Source organism: Dermacentor andersoni, chromosome 1, assembly GCF_023375885.2.
Source record: "Dermacentor andersoni chromosome 1, qqDerAnde1_hic_scaffold, whole genome shotgun sequence".
Lineage (NCBI taxonomy): Eukaryota > Metazoa > Arthropoda > Arachnida > Ixodida > Ixodidae > Dermacentor > Dermacentor andersoni.
Genome location: NC_092814.1, coordinates 36,634,353 through 36,652,735, shown reverse-complemented (window position 1 = coordinate 36,652,735; position 18,383 = coordinate 36,634,353). Strand labels below are relative to the sequence as shown.

The 18,383-nt window shown below is 42.2% G+C and overlaps 1 protein-coding gene across 3 annotated transcripts; it reads right to left on the bottom strand.

The window, feature by feature from the left end:
• Nucleotides 1-1,618: 1,618 nt before the first annotated feature.
• On the bottom strand, nt 1,619-18,262 carry Bub3 (mitotic checkpoint protein Bub3). 3 transcript variants are annotated; one of them, XM_050193075.3, is made up of 5 exons: nt 18,197-18,262; nt 14,771-14,989; nt 11,304-11,525; nt 8,133-8,316; nt 1,619-2,070 (listed from the first exon to the last, which is right to left on the bottom strand). In XM_050193075.3, the coding sequence occupies exons 2-5, from the start codon at nt 14,966-14,968 to the stop codon at nt 1,691-1,693; spliced, it is 984 nt and encodes a 327-aa protein (XP_050049032.1). In that variant the 5' UTR covers nt 14,969-14,989; nt 18,197-18,262; the 3' UTR covers nt 1,619-1,690. The 3 variants fall into 3 exon arrangements, with proteins under 3 accessions (XP_050049032.1, XP_054917294.1, XP_054917295.1); XM_055061319.2 differs by having other exon boundaries at nt 18,164-18,223; XM_055061320.2 differs by lacking the exon at nt 18,197-18,262 and adding an exon at nt 16,775-16,865.
• Between the last annotated feature and the right edge of the window lie 121 nt (nt 18,263-18,383).

Here is an 18,383-nt window from a genome sequence, read left to right as displayed (position 1 = left end):
CTTGTATCCCCTCGTGTACCCCTTGCTTTACAGCCCTCACTGCGGGGAGCATGCATCTTTACTGCACACATGGGCATGCTCCAACACACCTAACATTCACCCTGTCCCCGACCCCTCTGTCTTGAAGTGGGAAGCCGCACTGTTCAGCTCGGACCCGTGCGACCAGCAAGAGCTGGTGCGGTGGGTCTGGGAGACGGCCAGGGTTGCAGGAGCCGTGGACTGAGGGCCCTCCCTGGTGTGGGAGCCCCGGCTCCCTTCGTTAGACTTCGTTTTAAATAGTTATTTCTCCCTCTCTCCAGCTAGACAGCAATTGGGCTGCACTGAGAATGACGTAAGTGCTGCCTGTGATGGCTGCCTTTGTTACTTTGCTGGCACGTAAGAACAGCTTGGACTTTCAAAGAATAATGAAGCCTAATGTTACCCAATGCAAGAAATTTGACTCTTGAAATTGTCAGTTGAGCATATAGTAGTGGCGGGTGTCCTTGCACTTTAGTACGTATAACATTAGCTTGCGATGCCTGCAATGTAAATAGCATGTGAACGACCACATTTGCTCCAACACTATATGCAGTCATAGGCAATTGTTTTTCCTGGATAATGTTGAACAACTGTGCTATGCAGAACGGTTGCTTGCTGGGCTAGTTGGTTCATTGCAACTTATGTAACAGTGCGAAACATGTTTCATGCTGTTACACAAGTTGCTATGCTATGCAGCTACTCTGCACAGCCTGATGTAGCAGCCTAACAGACCACCAAGCGAGCCGGAGCGAATGCCAAAACATTGCAATGTGCTGCTTCCACATGACCACCTACTGCATCGTGATATCGTGACACGCACTCCTCTTGGGAAGTACGTGTCGTAAGTAAAGATTACGTGAAACCAAAACTGGTTCGTATAAAAGCTATTGCAGTAGAACCTTGTTTTTGTTTCTTACGGGACCGCGAAAAAAACTCATGATCCAGGGGCACTTTGGCCACCCCTGGCTCTTGCGCCATAAGTATATAGTATATCACACACCAAGGAAAACTTATACACATAACATCCGATAATGCTTGCCACATCCCAACAGATGAGACAAAAGGCTACTCTCAAAACTTTATTTGAACTTGAATAAAAGGCAAACTACTGAAAGCTTGCTAACAAAAGATTGCTATCGTTGCCTGGTGGTTAGATTGAATGTCAAACACACTTTTGAAGCAGTCGTAGACATGAATGAATCGCACTTGGAGCCTTCGTTTTTGGAGCGGTCATAGCCGTGAATGTCCGACACAGATGCCGATCCTACTGTGCTGCATGGCAGGCGCTGCAAAGCAGCGACATGCAGCCGTCACTGTTGCAGTTTCTGAATGTAACCAGCAATGGAAACGTAGTGAACAGGAAGCTAGTACACATGACTCTCTGGGAACTAAACAGGGGCCAGTGTTTCAGAATGTAAGAGCCAGGAAAACAACAAACAGGAATGCATCAACAAGGTTTTACTGAATAGTAAATTATTTAGGCTGCTCAGAGGCTTGCCAGTATTATGAAAACTTAGAAATGCCATGTCAGCACTACTCATTTAAGGGCACTGTCTTTAAAAACAGAGAGGAATGCAACAGACTTGTTACATGCATGAAATTTACGTGTTAAAGAAATGAATATTTATTTCAGTCACATACGCACACAAAAGAAAATCCAGTCACAATGATGTCACTTCGGTTTTGTCTCCTGATCGGTAACTCGACGAACAAAAATAGCATCCGGAGGTGTGTTGTCCATGAAGCCCTGCTCATAGAGGTATGAGGAACCGATTGCCAACAATGAGCCGTCATGGCTAAAGGCCAATGCAGCAATACTTGATGGATACTTGTGGAACTGGCACAGGCGCTTCTTGTTGAACCCATCCCAGATGTTGACATGTCCGTCACTTCCACCTGTTGCAAATGTGTTGTACAGATTGTGGAAGGCGATGGCATTCACTGGATAGATTAGCTCGATGCCATTGTTATCTTTGGTGCGGTGACACTTGAATGCATATTTCTTCTTTTGAACCTCGGGACTTGGGTCCAAGTATTCAACAGCCACACGTCCTGTTGGGAAGGGAGCAATTAGCAGCATGATAGACAGCAAAATCTCATTTACATTTCTCACCAGAGTTCTGAACCCTGTCACAATTTGTACTGACTTAGTAACTACTTCAAACTGCCACAAGGAAAATATTCCTTTAAGTGCTAAAGCCCAGATTCACTTTTTGTTCATCAAGATGCTAGCCTTTGCAGCTCATGCCTTTAGAGCTGCTGAATTCTCTTGGCAAATACATACATTCTTCCGATATTCCTTGTCTCAATGTTTGTTATGCTCTGGTCACTTGGCAATCCAAGCAACATCTTCAAAAACAAAGCATTTTTTTTTTACAAGTGACCAAACACTTTCTTATATATACAGGGTGTTTCAGCGAACACTTTCAAAAATTCTTAAAGGTTGCCTGTGACAGACAGCACAATTCTACTTCATGAGGCAGTCTACTTGAAGCAGCAGACACTACTAGCATAAAAATTGAAGTACATAATTGATTAATTAACGAAAAGCCATTAATTTATATATTACCTTATGGCCCATAATGCAATTTACAAATTCTAGCCGTGGAACTTGTTAGGCGGACCCACAAGGAATGAATTCTCAGGATGACACTAGTTTCAAGATATTAATTCCCAAACATTAAGGAGGCATTGAAGCATTAGCATTATGCTTCAATGAATAAAACGTTTTGTTGTTAAAGAGCTGTGCTCTAAACCAACTGACTGCAGCTGGGATACAAAACCACATCTTCGCATTAGGTGTGTGATGCTTTTACCAATTGAGCTACCATGGCACCGTTGCCCATCCACTTTCTGGGGTATCTATGTTTATCTACAATAACTAATCTTGGGAGTGTTAGCTAGTGCCACCACTCAGGCCCCGCCCTGGCAGACACAGCTGGGCATGGCCTCCGACACCTCCCCGGCACATTTGTTTGTTGGTGTCTTATGACTACAGGGTGTCCCAACTATCATGCACCAAGATTTTAAAATATGCAAATGCCACCTAGCATAACAGAACCAGCGTAATGTCGTTTGCCGTTGCTTGGAGACACTCAGGGTATTTTTTTCATTCCACCTAATTATGTAATTCATCATCATCAGCCTATCTATGTCCACTGCAGGACGAAGGCCTCTCCCTGCGATCTCCAATCACCCCTGTCCTGCGCCAACCGATTCCAACTAGCAACCGCAAATTTCCTAATTTCATCGCACCATATAGTCTTCTCCCGTCCTTTACTGCACTTCCCTTCTCTTGGTACCCATTCTGTCACCCTAATGGTCCAACGGTTATCTAATCTGTGCATTACATGACCTGTCCAGTGCCATTTTTTTCTCTTAATGTCTATTAGAATATCGTGTATACCACTTTGCTCTCTGATCCAAACCGCTCTCCTCCTGTCTCTTAAAGTTAGGCCTAGCATTCTTCGTTCCATTGCTCTTTGCACAATCCTTAACTTGTTCTCAAGCTTCTTTGTCAGTCTCCAAGTCTCTGCGCCGTATGTCAGCACTGGTAAAATGCACTGATTGTATATTTTTCTTTTCAATGATAACGGTAAGCTCCCAGTCAGGAGCTCACAATGTCTGCCGTATGCAATACAACCCATTTTTATTCCTCTGTGAATTTCTCATGGTCAGGATTCCCTGTGATTAGTTGACCTAGGTAAACGTACTCCTCCACAGACTCTAGAGGCTGACTAGCGATCTTGAACTCTTCTTCCCTTGTCAGGTTATTTATCATTATCTTTGTCTTCTGCATATTAATCTTCAGCCCCACTCTTACACTCTCCCTGTTAAGATCTTCAATCATTTGTTGTAACTCATCCGCAGTGTTGCTGAATAGAACAATGTCATCGGCAAACCGAAGGTTGCTGAGGTATTCGCCGTCGATCCTTACTACTAAACCTTCCCAGTTTAATAGCTTGAATACTTCTTCTAAGCACGCAGTGAATAGCATTGGAGAGATTGTGTCTCCTTCTCTGACTCCTTTCTTTATAGGCCTCTTCCCACTTTTCTTGTGTAGAATTAAGGTGGCTGTGGAATCTCTGTAGATATTTTCCACGGTATTTACGTAAGCGATCTGTGCTCCTTGATTATGCAATGCCTCTATGACTGCTGGTATCTCTACTGAATCAAATGCTTTTTCGTAATCTATGAAAGCCATATAGAGAGGCTTATTGAACTCTTCGGATTTCTCGATAACCTGATTAATGACATGGATGTGATCCATTGTAGAGTAACTTTTCCTGAAGCCAGCCTGCTCCCTTGGTTGACTAAAATCCAATGTTGCCCTTATTCTATTAGAGATTATTTTGGTAAATATTTTCTATAATACTGGGGAGTAAGCTAACGGGCCTATAAATTTTCAGTTCTTTAACGTTGCCCTTTTTGTGGATTAGTATAATGTTTGCATTCTTCCAGTTTTCTGGGACCCTTGCAGTCGATATACACTTCGTATAGAGAGCCGCCAGTTTTCCTAACATTATGTCTCCTCCATCTTCGATTAAATCGACTGTTATTCCATCTTTTCCTGCTGCTTTTCCCTGTTTCATGTCTTGCAAGGCGTTTCTAAGGTCATCGCTAGTTATAGAAGGAGTCTGCCTGTTCATTTCTGCTTCGAATGGAGGCGCCCTGGCTCCTCTGGGTACTGTAAAGGCCAGTATAGAATTCTTCCACTGCTTTTATTATACCTTCAAGATTGCTGATGATATTACCCTGCTTATCTTTCATTGCATACATCTTGGTTTGTCCTATGCCAAGTTTCCTTCTCACTGATTTCAGGCAGCGTCCAGTTTTAACAGCTTCTTCAGTCTTTCTCACGTTACAATTTCTAATATCACTTATCTTCGCTTTGTTGATCAGTTTTGACAGTTCCGTGAATTCTATCCGATCTCTTGAGTTGGACACTTTCATTCTTTGTCGTTTCTTTATTAGGTCCTTTGTTCCTTGGGAGAGCTTGCCTACTGGTTGCCTTGCCTCCCACTTCTATTGCTGCCTCTGAAGCCAGCCTCGTTACGGTTTTATTCATTACCTATATGTCATCATCATCATCTCTCTGTTCTAAGGCTGCATACTTGTTTGCAAGTACCAGCCTGAATTTGTCTGCTTTTACCCTTACTGCCTATAGATTGACCTGTTTCTTCTTGACCAATTTTGCTCTTTCTCTCTTGAAATTGAGGTGAATCCTAGCCCTTACTAACCTATGATCACTGCACTTTACCCTACCTATCACTTAGTAGTATGCAGTAGTGTAGTATGCATTTGCTTATTGTTACCCGGTGTTGTCATCACGATTGGTGCAACCGTAATCTACTGAAGTGCAGTAATGCCGTTGGAAAGCATGCCACGATCAGTTAAAACACTGTTTAATGGCACACAATCAATAGGCGCAATGCACACACTTCGCGCTTTGCTACTACGGCTACGGCAGTTGGGACTTCTTGCCTTTAGCAAGATGGCAGAGACCGGCTTCACTTTTGGAGAGCCACCTCCATTCCAGACGTTTAAGTATAGTATAACCTCCCTGGCACACGCAAGCCTGCACAAGTCACGCCATGCTGCGCGGCTAGGTGTGGCAGTGCGAAAAATTAGTACGTTCCCTTCTCTCTTTCTCTATGGCGTGCTGTGCAGGCTGGCGGCTGGGCGTGGCATTTGTGATCCCATTGCGATCTCGGAGGCCATGAGCCGGCCAAGTTACTTCGGTGTGGCAAAGTTCACTTGCCTCCTTGATGACACAGCGGAGCGCTGTGTTGTGCTGCTCGACCGTAACGAGCCAAGTGGAAAGCAGACGCAAAAGACCATCACAATGGAACAGAAGGCAGCTATATAAAGGCTGTCAGGTCAGGTGCTAAGATGTGTTGCACATGCCGACAATTCTTTTGTTGTTTTATTCAAATTTCATTGCATGCGTGGCCGTGTAGAGGTTCCACGGGCTGCAAAGACGTTTTCTTATTTTCATGTTTACAACTGTGCACCCCATTAGGCATATATTGCAGTAAATGGCAATAATGGATATAACAAAGTAGTGGACATAACAAAGTAATTTCGAGTCCCCCTTCAACTTCATTATAATGAGGTTCGAGTGTAGACATAATTTGCAATATTAGGAAACAAACATATTTGTGAAGTTATAGGTATAGCATTTCAAACGAACAGAGGCCTGTCGATTATTTAGAATTAGATACAGTTTTCAAGGGTTTAATTACAAATTTCATCGCAGGCAATTGCCCTGCGTCATTCTTGCATGAGTTTCAGTGCCGATATAGTAATACAATTCCCTACTTAAGGGATGAAAGTATGCTTGTCCCCAAGATTGCGAGTCACATTCTTTCAATCAAGAGGGGTGCGAATGCCCAAGGTCATTTTATAGCAATTTTTGTGACAGATAAAGCTTCATTCTGAAGCAGATTAGAGCTGACAAATTCTGATTCTGGATCAGCCTGGAGTATGCCCATTTTAATTTAGAGTATGATTATAATTAAGAGGGGTAACAGTCACAGAACCTTGCATTCTGTAGCATTAAATAAGAATTGAAGAGCAGCCTAAAAGCATTTTTGACACTATTTTTGTATTCAGTGCTGGTGAAGTGACTGGAGGTGTTTTCCAAAAGAGTTGTGAAGTTAGGGTTAGTGAACACCACAGTGCCTTTTTCAAAGACATTTCTAGGTAATGTGACAGCACCAACTCAAGCTAAGACTCTGCACGTGACTGAATTCATTTTGCCACTCAGTAGAAGCACCTAAACATCTGAAGTTTAAATTTAGTAATTGGGTGTAAGTGCCACATGAATAAGCTAAAGGGAGCAACATTCTGCCTCACTCGGACTCTTGTTCGCTCGCCACTCTCCTTCTCAACTTGCACTTTTTCGATTGCAGCGACTGAGCAATGCGATCTACACCTCAATCGAGAGCAACTGTCATGGCGTCGGTGCGATTAAAAATAATAATAATAAAACAAAAGGTGCTGCTGGCAGCGCATGGACGCATGGCTGTTTCCATGGAAACGGTGCCAACACAACAATGTGACTCCGCTCCACCAACAGGAAGATGTGGATAACACAGACCTCCTAGCCTGCCCTTGCTACTGGCTTGGGTGGCAAGATAAAAGAATGTCACTACTTTTAGTTGTATTCAGAGGGCTCAATTGGATGTAGCCGTATGTGCCCACTGGCGGCGACAATAAGAAAGTTACATTTACACGCACCAATGAGACCAACGGCACAACACCCTGCACCATGCCGGCGATCTTTCACTCACGCCTGCGAAAGCCAAAGCTGCCAATCTGAAGCAGCGTGGTGCAATTTCGATCATTTTTCCACTTTCGATGCAATTCGGCACAGCAATTTGCTTGCGTATCAAAATGGTTTAATTGGTACAGAATTCCCAACCCTGCATTGGCACATTAATCTCAAGACACATTCCAGACAGTTATTGGTCTCTTTAAAGCATGCGCTGAAAAGAGCACAAAGGCTAATAATGTGTAACAAATGCCATTAGAACAAAAAAAAAAAAAGAAAGAACAATGTATTTAATAAATGCAGTGCTTCGTTTACAGACTTTTTGGCATGCAAGGGAAACATTACAGTGCCAATGTTTGACATCAGAATGTTGCTTCAACTAGCCTACATGATTTTCTCTAAATTCTTGGTCGAACGTGTAATATTGTGTTACATAATGTCTCGTGTTGTCTCACAGCCAAGGCAGAGGTATTGATTACATGCTACTAGTAAAGCACATAAAAAGTAATGCCCATTTAGACTGACATAAATCCTCCATAAGACCTAATTACACGCCCAATGAGTGAATATAACTTGAATTTCTCTAACTGCCAGTTAGAAGACAATACAACAAGGTGTTTTTGCCTAGGAGAGCACATCCCCATGATGTGTGCCATAATAGCACAGTGAGAGTTGTAGCACTTGGATGATAACAAGAAGCAATCAATCAATAATCAATCAATAATATATTTAACATGCCCAGGAACAACACTGAGGTTCGAGTGCTGGTGAAATAATAATAATAATAATAATAATAATAATAATAATAATAATAATAATAATAATAATAATAATATACCTTCAATGGAACTGAGCACAAATCCCTGCTGGTTGGGGAAGCAGCGAATACAGCGTGTCTGGTACTTTAGGTTGGACTCTCGCCGCTGTTTGACATAGCCCATGTTTCGCAAGTCCCATACAAGTACCTTTCGCTGAGCAGTGCCCACAATTAGCTTGTCACCACACACAGCCATGGTGTACACCTGCAAAAGAGAACAAAATTTAGGAAGTTAGCCGCAGTCATGTCCAGCATTTAAGGAGCCAAAAATTATGTGTGCTATGCTCCAGCAAAACATGCTGAAATTGTATAGCAATATGTGTTGTTCTAGTTAAAGTGACATTTGAAGTGAATTTTCCACCATTTCCACCATAGCCTATTCCCACATCTTAATGGAACACTAAAGGCAAATAGTACTAAGTGTGCGTGGAGTGTTAAAACACAATTCAACAAACCCTCACAGTGCTTGTTTTGTGCCAAGAAAATACTTAGTTTAGGAGAAAATCGTGTCTGAAGCGTGCACATGCCTTTAGTTCAATTCAAATCGCCCTCCTCTGAGTGGGGGAGTGCTAACGTTGCATAGACTATCACCGCCCTTTACTGCCGTCAGTGAGCAAAACGGCACTCGACAGACCGCGGTACGGTGCTTTGCACAAAACACAAATGCCCGGCCATGGAGAAACTGAGCCATGACAAAGCGGTGGATTCGCCGCTGCAGTTACTTTTGGTCTAGTGGAGTGCACCGTTTTAAGCATCCCGCGACATCAAATGGAAGTGGAATTCCCTGCTACTTGCAGTTTGTGCGAGTTTTGCGAGCTAGTAAAACTAGCGCAGCACTACGCGACAACGAAACTACTGAAACGCGAATGCGCGGGAAGTTCAGAGTAGAGGAAACAAAACCTTTCGACCACTCACGTCATTGTCAAGGCTAACATCAATGAGTTCTTTCTTCTAAAAATGAAATAGAACTGGACAAGTAGCGTTTTTTTTTCATCTTATAATGCAACACAATGATCTTTTTATTATGAGTGGTTGAGTACTAGTGATAGAACTATAGAGAGGTATGCCTCCGTCATCAGTCTAATACATGAATGTCAAGAGGAGTCTATAATCATATCCTGCATTTACCTCAATCTTTCTATTACTAAAGCTCTGTTCGCAATAATATTGATGCCATAGAGATTCTCAAACACTAATCTATAACTTTAGCTTGGCTTCATACTTGCCTTTAGTGCCCCTTTAAAGTATCTTTTCTCACTTTCTCAATTTTGGATGTGCATACGTTGCAAAACCAGGGTACATATACCGAGATGGTCACCTTCGGTGATATCACTTTCAGTGCACACTTATTGGCTGGTTGAGCAAAACCAGATGAGCTGACTGAATGGTACAGTACTACTTCACATGAAGCGACAGTATAGTCGAAAGTGTTCATCCAGTAATACCTTCCCTGTCAATAGGTCACTAATGCACCATCCTGACGAGGTTCATAGCATGAACTTTCTTTGTTCAAACTTTCTTCCTTTTGCTCTCCACAAGTGAGATACTTTGACAATTTTTTTGGTGCTTACGATATGGAATGTGTGCATCACTAACTAAGCCGAGCCAAACCAGAGGCACAGTGTATGCCTCAGAAAGTGCCTACTGTAATACATACCTCATTACCCCCTCATGGGGTTTATAGGCAAATAAATGAAATGACATACATGCATGCAATAGACCAGTGAGACTCCGTGCCTTGCACAGGTTACCATGAACTAATGGACATAACAAAGTAATTGTGATCAGGGCATCGAACTAAACCTGAATGAAAAAAATATTAAAAAATAATGGTTACTGGTTCGGTACGAAATGGTTCAAGCATCAAGGCCACAGTGGGCACTCAGTAGTTTGCACAATTCTCCAAATAACTACTTCAATCAGTGCACCCTACTAGCAGATTGTTATGACTGCCAAGTTGTGTTATGTGCAAGAATGGGGATAGACAGTAGATATGTGCTGGTAACTATGGCCACCTCGGCAGGGATGCTGGCACTTCTGAAGTTGGCCATGCCAGTTGTGTTCCGTGGGTGAAACGTTTTTTCAGGGACTCCGTGCAATTAACATTTCTGGTGACGTTTCTAATTCGGCTGTTAAGTCAACTCGTTACTAAAACTAGATAAACCAGATAAACCCGCAGAGCGGAAAAGGTGATGTTCTTGAGGAGATATATCAAAAAGTTGAGCTGCATGACTTATCGTAACCATAATACTGCAGTCGCTAATGAATTACCAATCATCATGAGTGAATGGTAACTGCGGCTGTAAATGGCACACAAAATCTGCTTTTGTTACGTGCCATGGTTTAACGTACGTTTGGTGCTTAGCCAAGCAGACTACAACACTCTTCGAGTTATAGAAATTGTTCGTGGGGCACAATGTGTGTGCTTTTGACTTCTTTGTCAGCTCTTAACCAGCGCAAGATTATGCACCACGTGCAGAGATGCGCACAAAAGATCAATGTACGCTTCCCCCCAAACCGTCCTTGTTCATTGTTCAGAAGCATCAATGTCCTCATTTGCTTTTAAAAAAGCAGCAAATTGAGCGTAATGTAAACTACTATCTTCTTTCTTTACTACAGGCTAGAAGTTCGAAGTTGTAATTTATGTAATACAATGTCAAATTGCATTGTCTTCAACACCATCGACCGTGCCATGATCTGCTCACCACCAGACCTGAAGCAAAACAAAAATAAACTGACTATGATGTCATTGTAACGAGTGGAAGCTATGCAGACTTTACACTGACATAGCGATTCTCACTAATTACCTCAGTCTCTAATATGTACATAAAAATTCCCTCATGCCTGCGTAATTTGTCAATTTCTGCCTCCTCTTGATGAAACTCGCGCCTGGGCCATGCAGACAAGTTGATAGTACTATGCAGCATATCGCCACAGGGCAGGATAAAATGGGCAGCACCGAACCAGTTTGCAAGCCGGTACAGTGTTGCAAAGTGTTTCGTGAACTGTCATCAATTTTTATTTCACTAAACCGGAACTGAAGTGCAACAAAATCAGAGTGCGTTGGTATTTATTTCGATTCGATACCCTGATTGTGATTCACCTTGAAATTCCTACAGAAATTCATGCATTTAGAATCAAATCTTAACAAAGCAAAAATTTCCTTTATATGTATACTTTGTCACAACGAACCTTGTCAGGTTGTAAACATGTGCCAGCACATGTTGATGCTCTTGGATCCCACAATTTTACAGTTGAATCCCAGCTGCCCGAGATGATCACATTCACGTCCGGGCAGTATTCAATACATCGCACTGGGTCACTGTGCTTTCCAATGACAGTCTCTGCACTACAGTTGAAGTCAAAGGACTTGACCTCGTTGTCACCACCTCCACTCCAAGCATGCACAGCATCCTGAAAAAAGAAATGCCAGGGGTACTTTGAGTTCTACATGCTGATGAATGTGCAATGGCTTCAGAAAAACATTTTTCAAGCAGCAAATGCACAGTAGAAAACAAACAGTGTGAAGGGAATAGAGGTCGAAACAAGCAGACAACAATGGCTGTTTTCATCCAGCAAACGCAGACAAATATAAATAAGTGTAGTTGCACACTGCTAACTTTAAATGCAAGTGGCAATGCGCAAACAGCGTGATGTGTTAAGCATGTGTATATTCGTAAACAACAATGTATGCACCACATGTTCATTGATAAAATATAATTGTTGTTTCTTAGATGCACAGCTGAAAAGTAATAACTGCAGTGCAGTGTTCGTGTGGTAAAGTTTGGACAGCAGTAGTCAATTTCGGGCTGTGTGACTAAGCTGGAATGAAATTCAGCTTTTGTTTGGTACCTGAAGGCCACACACTTTAGCTTACAGCTGTACATAAAGCCACCCTCGTTAAAAAGGAAGGAAAGTGAGATGTGAACTCAGGGGCTCCCATTTCACGTCCTACACAAACTTTCTTTTAGAGCGAAGCTGTCTATGGCTAAGGTTCTGTGAAATTTTCATGTGTGCGAGCGAAAACTATCATCATGAGCAATGGCTCATGCCACTGCTCACATGTTCGTCGTCGTTTTCTTCCACAGCTGGCTCCATTGCTACTCATCATGCCAGTGTTCCCATACTGCCCCTCGCGCTCGTGCCACTGGTTGCACCTTCGTCGTCGTCTTCCACAGCTGGCTCCGATGGCGCTCATCATGCCAGCCATACTGCCCCTCCCTCTGCGAAGGAGCTGACGGCACTGGCCTACTGCCAGTCGGCGCGGTGATTTCGGTCCCAAATTCTTTGACTCAATATATTGCGAAATGAAAACACGAATGTATATAACAAATGTATTACACGAATGAACGTGAACATATAAAAATAAATGTGTGTGCATACCTTTGTTCAAAATTCTCTGTCACCTCTTTGTCGTGTGCTACCTAGCTTCGCTGGTCATCTACCTTCACGAAGTGGAATGGCTCACGTTTTTCTTTTTTTAGATATATTTTGAAACCATGGCTTAATTTACTGTATTAAAGGAGGATCAACCCTTCGGGCTGTAAGGGCACTGACTGATCTGCAACGAATCCTGCGGGGATGCTCGCCCCACTGCCACCCCAGTTCCAGTGCCCCTGAATTGCAAACCCAGCTGCAGGATCAACTAAAGGAACAAAGCTTGCACATGCAGGCAAGTATGGTGACATGCAAGCCACACAAGTTTGAATCTCATACCAGCCATGTTTCCAACCTGATAATTAGGGAGACTTGTCAAGAATGGGGAGAGGGCATTTTATGAAAAGCAAAGAAAGCAAAATAAAACAAAAAAATAACTATAATAATCACAAATAATGAAACACGTGAGAAACTTTCAAAAGATGCCATCATGAAATCTTCTACTATGAAATCATGCTGATACTAGACACAATATTTAAAAAAAATTATGGGGTTTTTACATGCCAAAACCACGCTCTGATTATGAGGCACGCCGTAGTGAGGGACTAAAGAAATTTGAACCACCTGGGGTTCTTTAACGTGCACCTGAATCTAAGTACATGGGTGCTTTCGCATTTCGTCCCCATGGAAATGCAGCCGCTGTGGCCGGGATTCGATTCTGCGACCTCGTGCCAAGCAACCACGGCGGGTCCAGACACAGTATCAGCATAGAAAGCACTAAGCCACTTTTGTCTGCCAAATAAAATATCTTGTGTGTCAAACAGGCGGCAGTATATTTAGCCACCTAGCTGAAGCTTTCTGATTGGCGAGGGTTGCAATAGATCCTGTGACGGCTACATGGCATACTAAGGTTCTCCTAGCCAAGTGGCTGAAATGATAGCCCTACAAGTGCATTATCACTTCACAATAGAAATGTCAATGCGGTTAAGTTACACTGACTGGCTTCATTTGAAAGCGGCCAGACCGATGGTGACCTTCATGCACAAGGATGGGAGCCAATTTCTAGGATATATATTCCACAGTTGTGCAACCATACGAAATGATAAAAATCCATACACTGTATGGCTAATCCAGAAAACTAAATTATGGGGTTTTACGTGCCAAAACCACTTTCTGATTATGAGGCACGCTGTAGTGGGGGACTCCGGAAATTTCGACCACCTGGGGTTCTTTAACGTGCACCTAAATCTAAGTACACGGGTGTTTTCGCATAATCCAGAAAACTTGGCAGTCATAGTCTGTAGAGCAAATTCAGCATTTGCTATCAGGTTACACGTTTACCCTGAGGCACACCATTTCTACACTACGAAGAAGAGACAACATGGAGGGTTTAACAGTTGACAAAGAACTCAAACAACTTTAACCCTTTCACGAGTTAATTTTACCAGCTGAAAATTTACTTTTACCCTACTTCTTGCTTTAGGATTTTCTAAAGAGGCAAAAAAGTTTGAATTTTTCTGCAAATTTCACTGTGTCCGCAAATGTGGACACTATGCCCGACGTCCAAGAATAATTTCAGCAACTGGAGAGCGATTATTTCAAGTGCAGGGCAATTAAAGACATTCAGCCATTTTAGTAGTTTGCCTGACATAAATCACTTCTGTCATGGTACATTTCATGGTTGTTTTCAAGTGCTCTAGAGTGCTCTTGCTGTGTGCTTTACATTTGGCTGGTCGAAATCAAATGCACAGAATGTATTCTGCTTCATTCTTTTCTGGGCTTCTCCGTAATTCACAAGGGATAACAAGCTTGGTCCCCTGCCATGGGTCGTATATGTCAGAACATGCTGTAGCCCTTCGTACTTACTTCTTTCCTGTATGATTTTGTCCTTAAAACTGTTGACAAGATAATTACAATGTGGGTTCAATTACTGCACCGACTCACAGATCAATGATACCACGTGAACCTACCCCCAATTTTTGTGACGTACAGTTGCCTTGTAAACAAACTCCAACCAAAACATTTGGCAAACTTTCTTAATTTGTTATAATAAACGATTTATAGTTAATGATTAGCTGCACATTTTAGAAATTGAGGCATCATATTATGATTCCAGAGTTAGCAGCTATCTAATAAAAGAAAAATGCTTAAAATTTTATGTCAGTTCTTTCATATTCTAATTCTTGTGATTAGGAGGTGTTATTTTGATGTGTAAAACTGTATGTAGATGCAGAGCCACCAAGGGGGTTGAGAGATTAGTGACAAAGGTTGCCTCCACTTACCTGGAATGAACAGTCCAACACTGGACCCTTGTGACTGTATTTCAAACGCATCGTGTTGCTACTGACATCATAGAGGCGCACTGTACCATCCCATGAAGACACCAAAAGAAACTGGTTCGAGTTGGGACCAAACTGAAGTGATGAAATAGCATCCGTGGGGACATTGTGCAGACGGAATTCATTTGGCACCTCAGTCATGATGGCTTCAAGTGATTACTCCTGCACAAAAGAAAAAAGAGCAAGTTGAATGTCATGCCCACAATCTGTACAGCTACTCCACTCAACACCTTGAACAACACATTATGTTATGCCTGTTTTACACAATGCAATGTCGCACGTGTGGAAAACGAGCCACCAACCCCTTACTGCAGGCAATGCTTCAATATTTGGAGCATTAAACTGCCCTGTGAAATCTGTTGCGTGCCATAGAACCAATCACAATGCTGATCGTCAGACAGTGGCCTGCCAGCTTACTTTCTTTTTTCGTAGAGTAAAGAGTTGAAACACAAAAAAGCTTCACAAAAACATCCAATAGTACATTTCACTTAGTTTTCAGCGAGGCACACTCAATAAGCCTACGCCAACAGTAGCCAACTTTTACACTACATGCTTGCAAATGCAAAAATCACAGTTGTCACAATCGGTGCACACAAGACAGTAATGTGAAGTCCGCATGAGCAGGTATTGCAGCTCCGAAAAATGCAGAGCGAAATTGCTTCATGTGAAACAGGCATTAAGGCGATGCTGGGTAAAAAAAAAATCAAGAGATTGCATGTCTCTAAAAAAAATAAAAAAGATAAACGTCAGGGGCTGTACCACATAAAGACTCTTTTCCTTCAACTCTGTTCATTTCTTACCACCTGTCACAGCAAACGGCCAATACTAGCGACACAGAAGGCTGGGCATCATGCCAGCCAATGATGGACAAAATGAATGGAAAATGAAAACAATCATAAAATATGGCCCCTGGTTTCTTGCAGGCAAACTCCCCCCCAAGTTCAGATATTCTACCTTCACAGAATAGGAGTGCTCACTTCATATATAATACGGTTCTACAGCCACCCTAACAAATATTAAATGCCAACAGCTGACTTAAACTGCTAGAGACTCACTGCCACCTTTTTTATAGATTTCACTATATTTACAATGAGAATCTACATAGGCTGCAGCTTCAAGCTTCTACATTAACATCACAATGCCTTCTATACTGTATCCCTTCCATATTTAACTACATTTTTCGTGGCATTCTCCACATTTATAACTTTTGTTTAAATTTAGCAGATTTTACTTTATTTACACAAGGCGTTTTATTATTTTTTTTTTTTCACTTCAGGTGCACTTGCAGAATTGTATATATATTATCTGTTGCCTCACAGTTTTCCTGTTAAATTACGTTTCACATGAATCCCTATCTCACGTCTCAGATAGTCCCGTAAGAAAATGACAGAACAAATAAATCAGATCAAAACCGGAAATAGGAGAAAGTCAAACATGCCACTAATTGTCGTGTCACACCTGCTATTTGTGAATTGGGCATTGCTTGTAACTCAACAGAAGATATACAAGAACTAATGCCAATTTCGCAAAAAGTAAGTAAACCTATAATTTCCTCATGACCCATAAACCTAAAAAAAACTAATTGCAGAGATGCTTCTCTCAATGCAATGAATACAAAGCATGTTTTGTTGACTATAAGGAGTTGTCTTATCAGAAGTCAGTTGCATCAGAAGTTGCCTCACATAATACTTCCTTGTGTCTAACAAATGCTAGAATTTGGGCCCGTCCAGGCATAGAGTTTCCTACAATAATTACTAGAGGGAACTCTGGCACTGCAATTGTTCAGGCACCATGGGAATGATGGGAAGTACATGGAGATGTCTGATATTCGTGCATGGGGCTTCAGACATTCTTGCAACTTTGTTTATTACACTTTATCTGCCTTTATTGTCCTAAATTTTAGAGCAATCAATATTTTTAAAAGTGTAGAAGGCTCTGCAAACTCACACAATCACTACTAATTGCAGCAGTACGGCCTGTTGTGGTGGCCAAATCGAAATGCACCAAGCGTCTCAACATGCAAGACTTGCCTGCAAGAAATTCATAAGGGTCTTAATGAGAGCAGCATTCCAGGCAATTTGGTAATCCATTACTCAAGTATTAAGGGTCTTCTATGGCTCTTGTTGACGCATGCGTCTATGGTGTAATGCTTTTAATATTGGGCTTCTGTGCTAGAGGTCCTGTGTTCAAATCCTGCCATCGGGCAATTTCTGTTTCTTCAATTATTTATTACACAGTACTTTGTTTAATATTATGACTTTACAAGGTCACGAAGCCGTTTGATGCTACAAGGACGAAATGTAGGCAAATACACTTACAGCCCATCAGTCCCATGCTGGCTGAACTGCCCGGACTGCAGCTCCCGTAGACACTAGTGCCAGAGTTCCCTCTAGTAATTATTGTATGAAACTCTATGAGTCCAGGCATTTACAGGTCCACAGTTAACAAATGAATATAATCCTGCATAATCAATCTCATGCTGAATGCTGACGTTGATGCGATTAGCATTAAAGCAATGTAGCGACACACATTACTCCCACCGCAGACACACAAAGTGGCAATTTAGCTACCACCCACACTGCCAAATGACACAACGACACAGTATATCTTGTAATCGCTGCACCCCAGTTGAAACTCCGTAGTATATCTGCAACTTCGTTGGAATGGTTCTCCATCATGCGGCCGCGCTCGACGTGGAGGTGTCTACTGTGGTTGGGGCGCTATCGCATTAACATACTTATGACTAAATACCTCTTGACACCTTGGCGCATCCATTCTGGAAGCTAGGCGAAGAATAAGCCCTTACCAACATAATGTACGCAGTGCCAAATTTGTCTGTTCGGGTACACACACAGTGGCACATGTCAGCTCGGCAAGACAGAGCAGCCAGCACATACCTAGTGGCCCAAGCCAGTAGACAACATGGGTCACCGGGTGAGAGAGGTTAGATACAAACAGACATACGGCAAAATGGATAAAGTTCTCAAAGAACTGCAATCGCATTAGAACACGAAGTCGAAATTAATCATAAAGGCGACTTCTCCAACACTCTTCGGCGCACTTACTGCAGACATAGCTACGCGCGAGAACACATTTTTGACACAGCGCTGCCGGCTGAAACAAACTAGATTAAATCATTTCTACAATTTTACGAACAATTTTTCGATTGCATGCAAGCAGACACGAATAGAGCGAAAGCGCGACACATCACGTTCGTCGCATCAATACTGACGCTATCAGACGTGATTACGCGCACACAGTGAAAGAAAAACAAATAATTTAACAATTACAGTGGAACACGCGTCAAACACACTGAGGAGATATAGCAAATGGTACCATTCAAAACATGCAATTTGAAAATGTACCGACCACACAACGAACGCCGGCGAGAGCCACTGAAGTTATACAGGCCTGACCAACCCTTCTTTTTTTCTCTTTGTCTTCTCAAACGACATAGACGCTAGCGACGTGCTACCGACTTTTTATTATTAAAAACAAAATAAAAATTATATAACAATGCAATAAAATACGAGCGCTATCTTTATTATGTTTTATT

Bases quoted from the DNA above. Each gene is read 5' to 3' on its own strand.
- Bub3 (XM_050193075.3), bottom strand. From the start codon at position 14,968: ATGACTGAGGTGCCAAATGAATTCCGTCTGCACAATGTCCCCACGGAT. The intron at 11,526-14,770 runs GTAAGTGGAGGC...TTCTTTTTTCAG, and splicing joins TGTTGGACTGTTCATTCCAG to GATGCTGTGCATGCTTGGAG. The intron at 8,317-11,303 runs GTTCGTTGTGAC...TCTCTTTTGCAG, and splicing joins CATGTTTACAACCTGACAAG to GTGTACACCATGGCTGTGTG.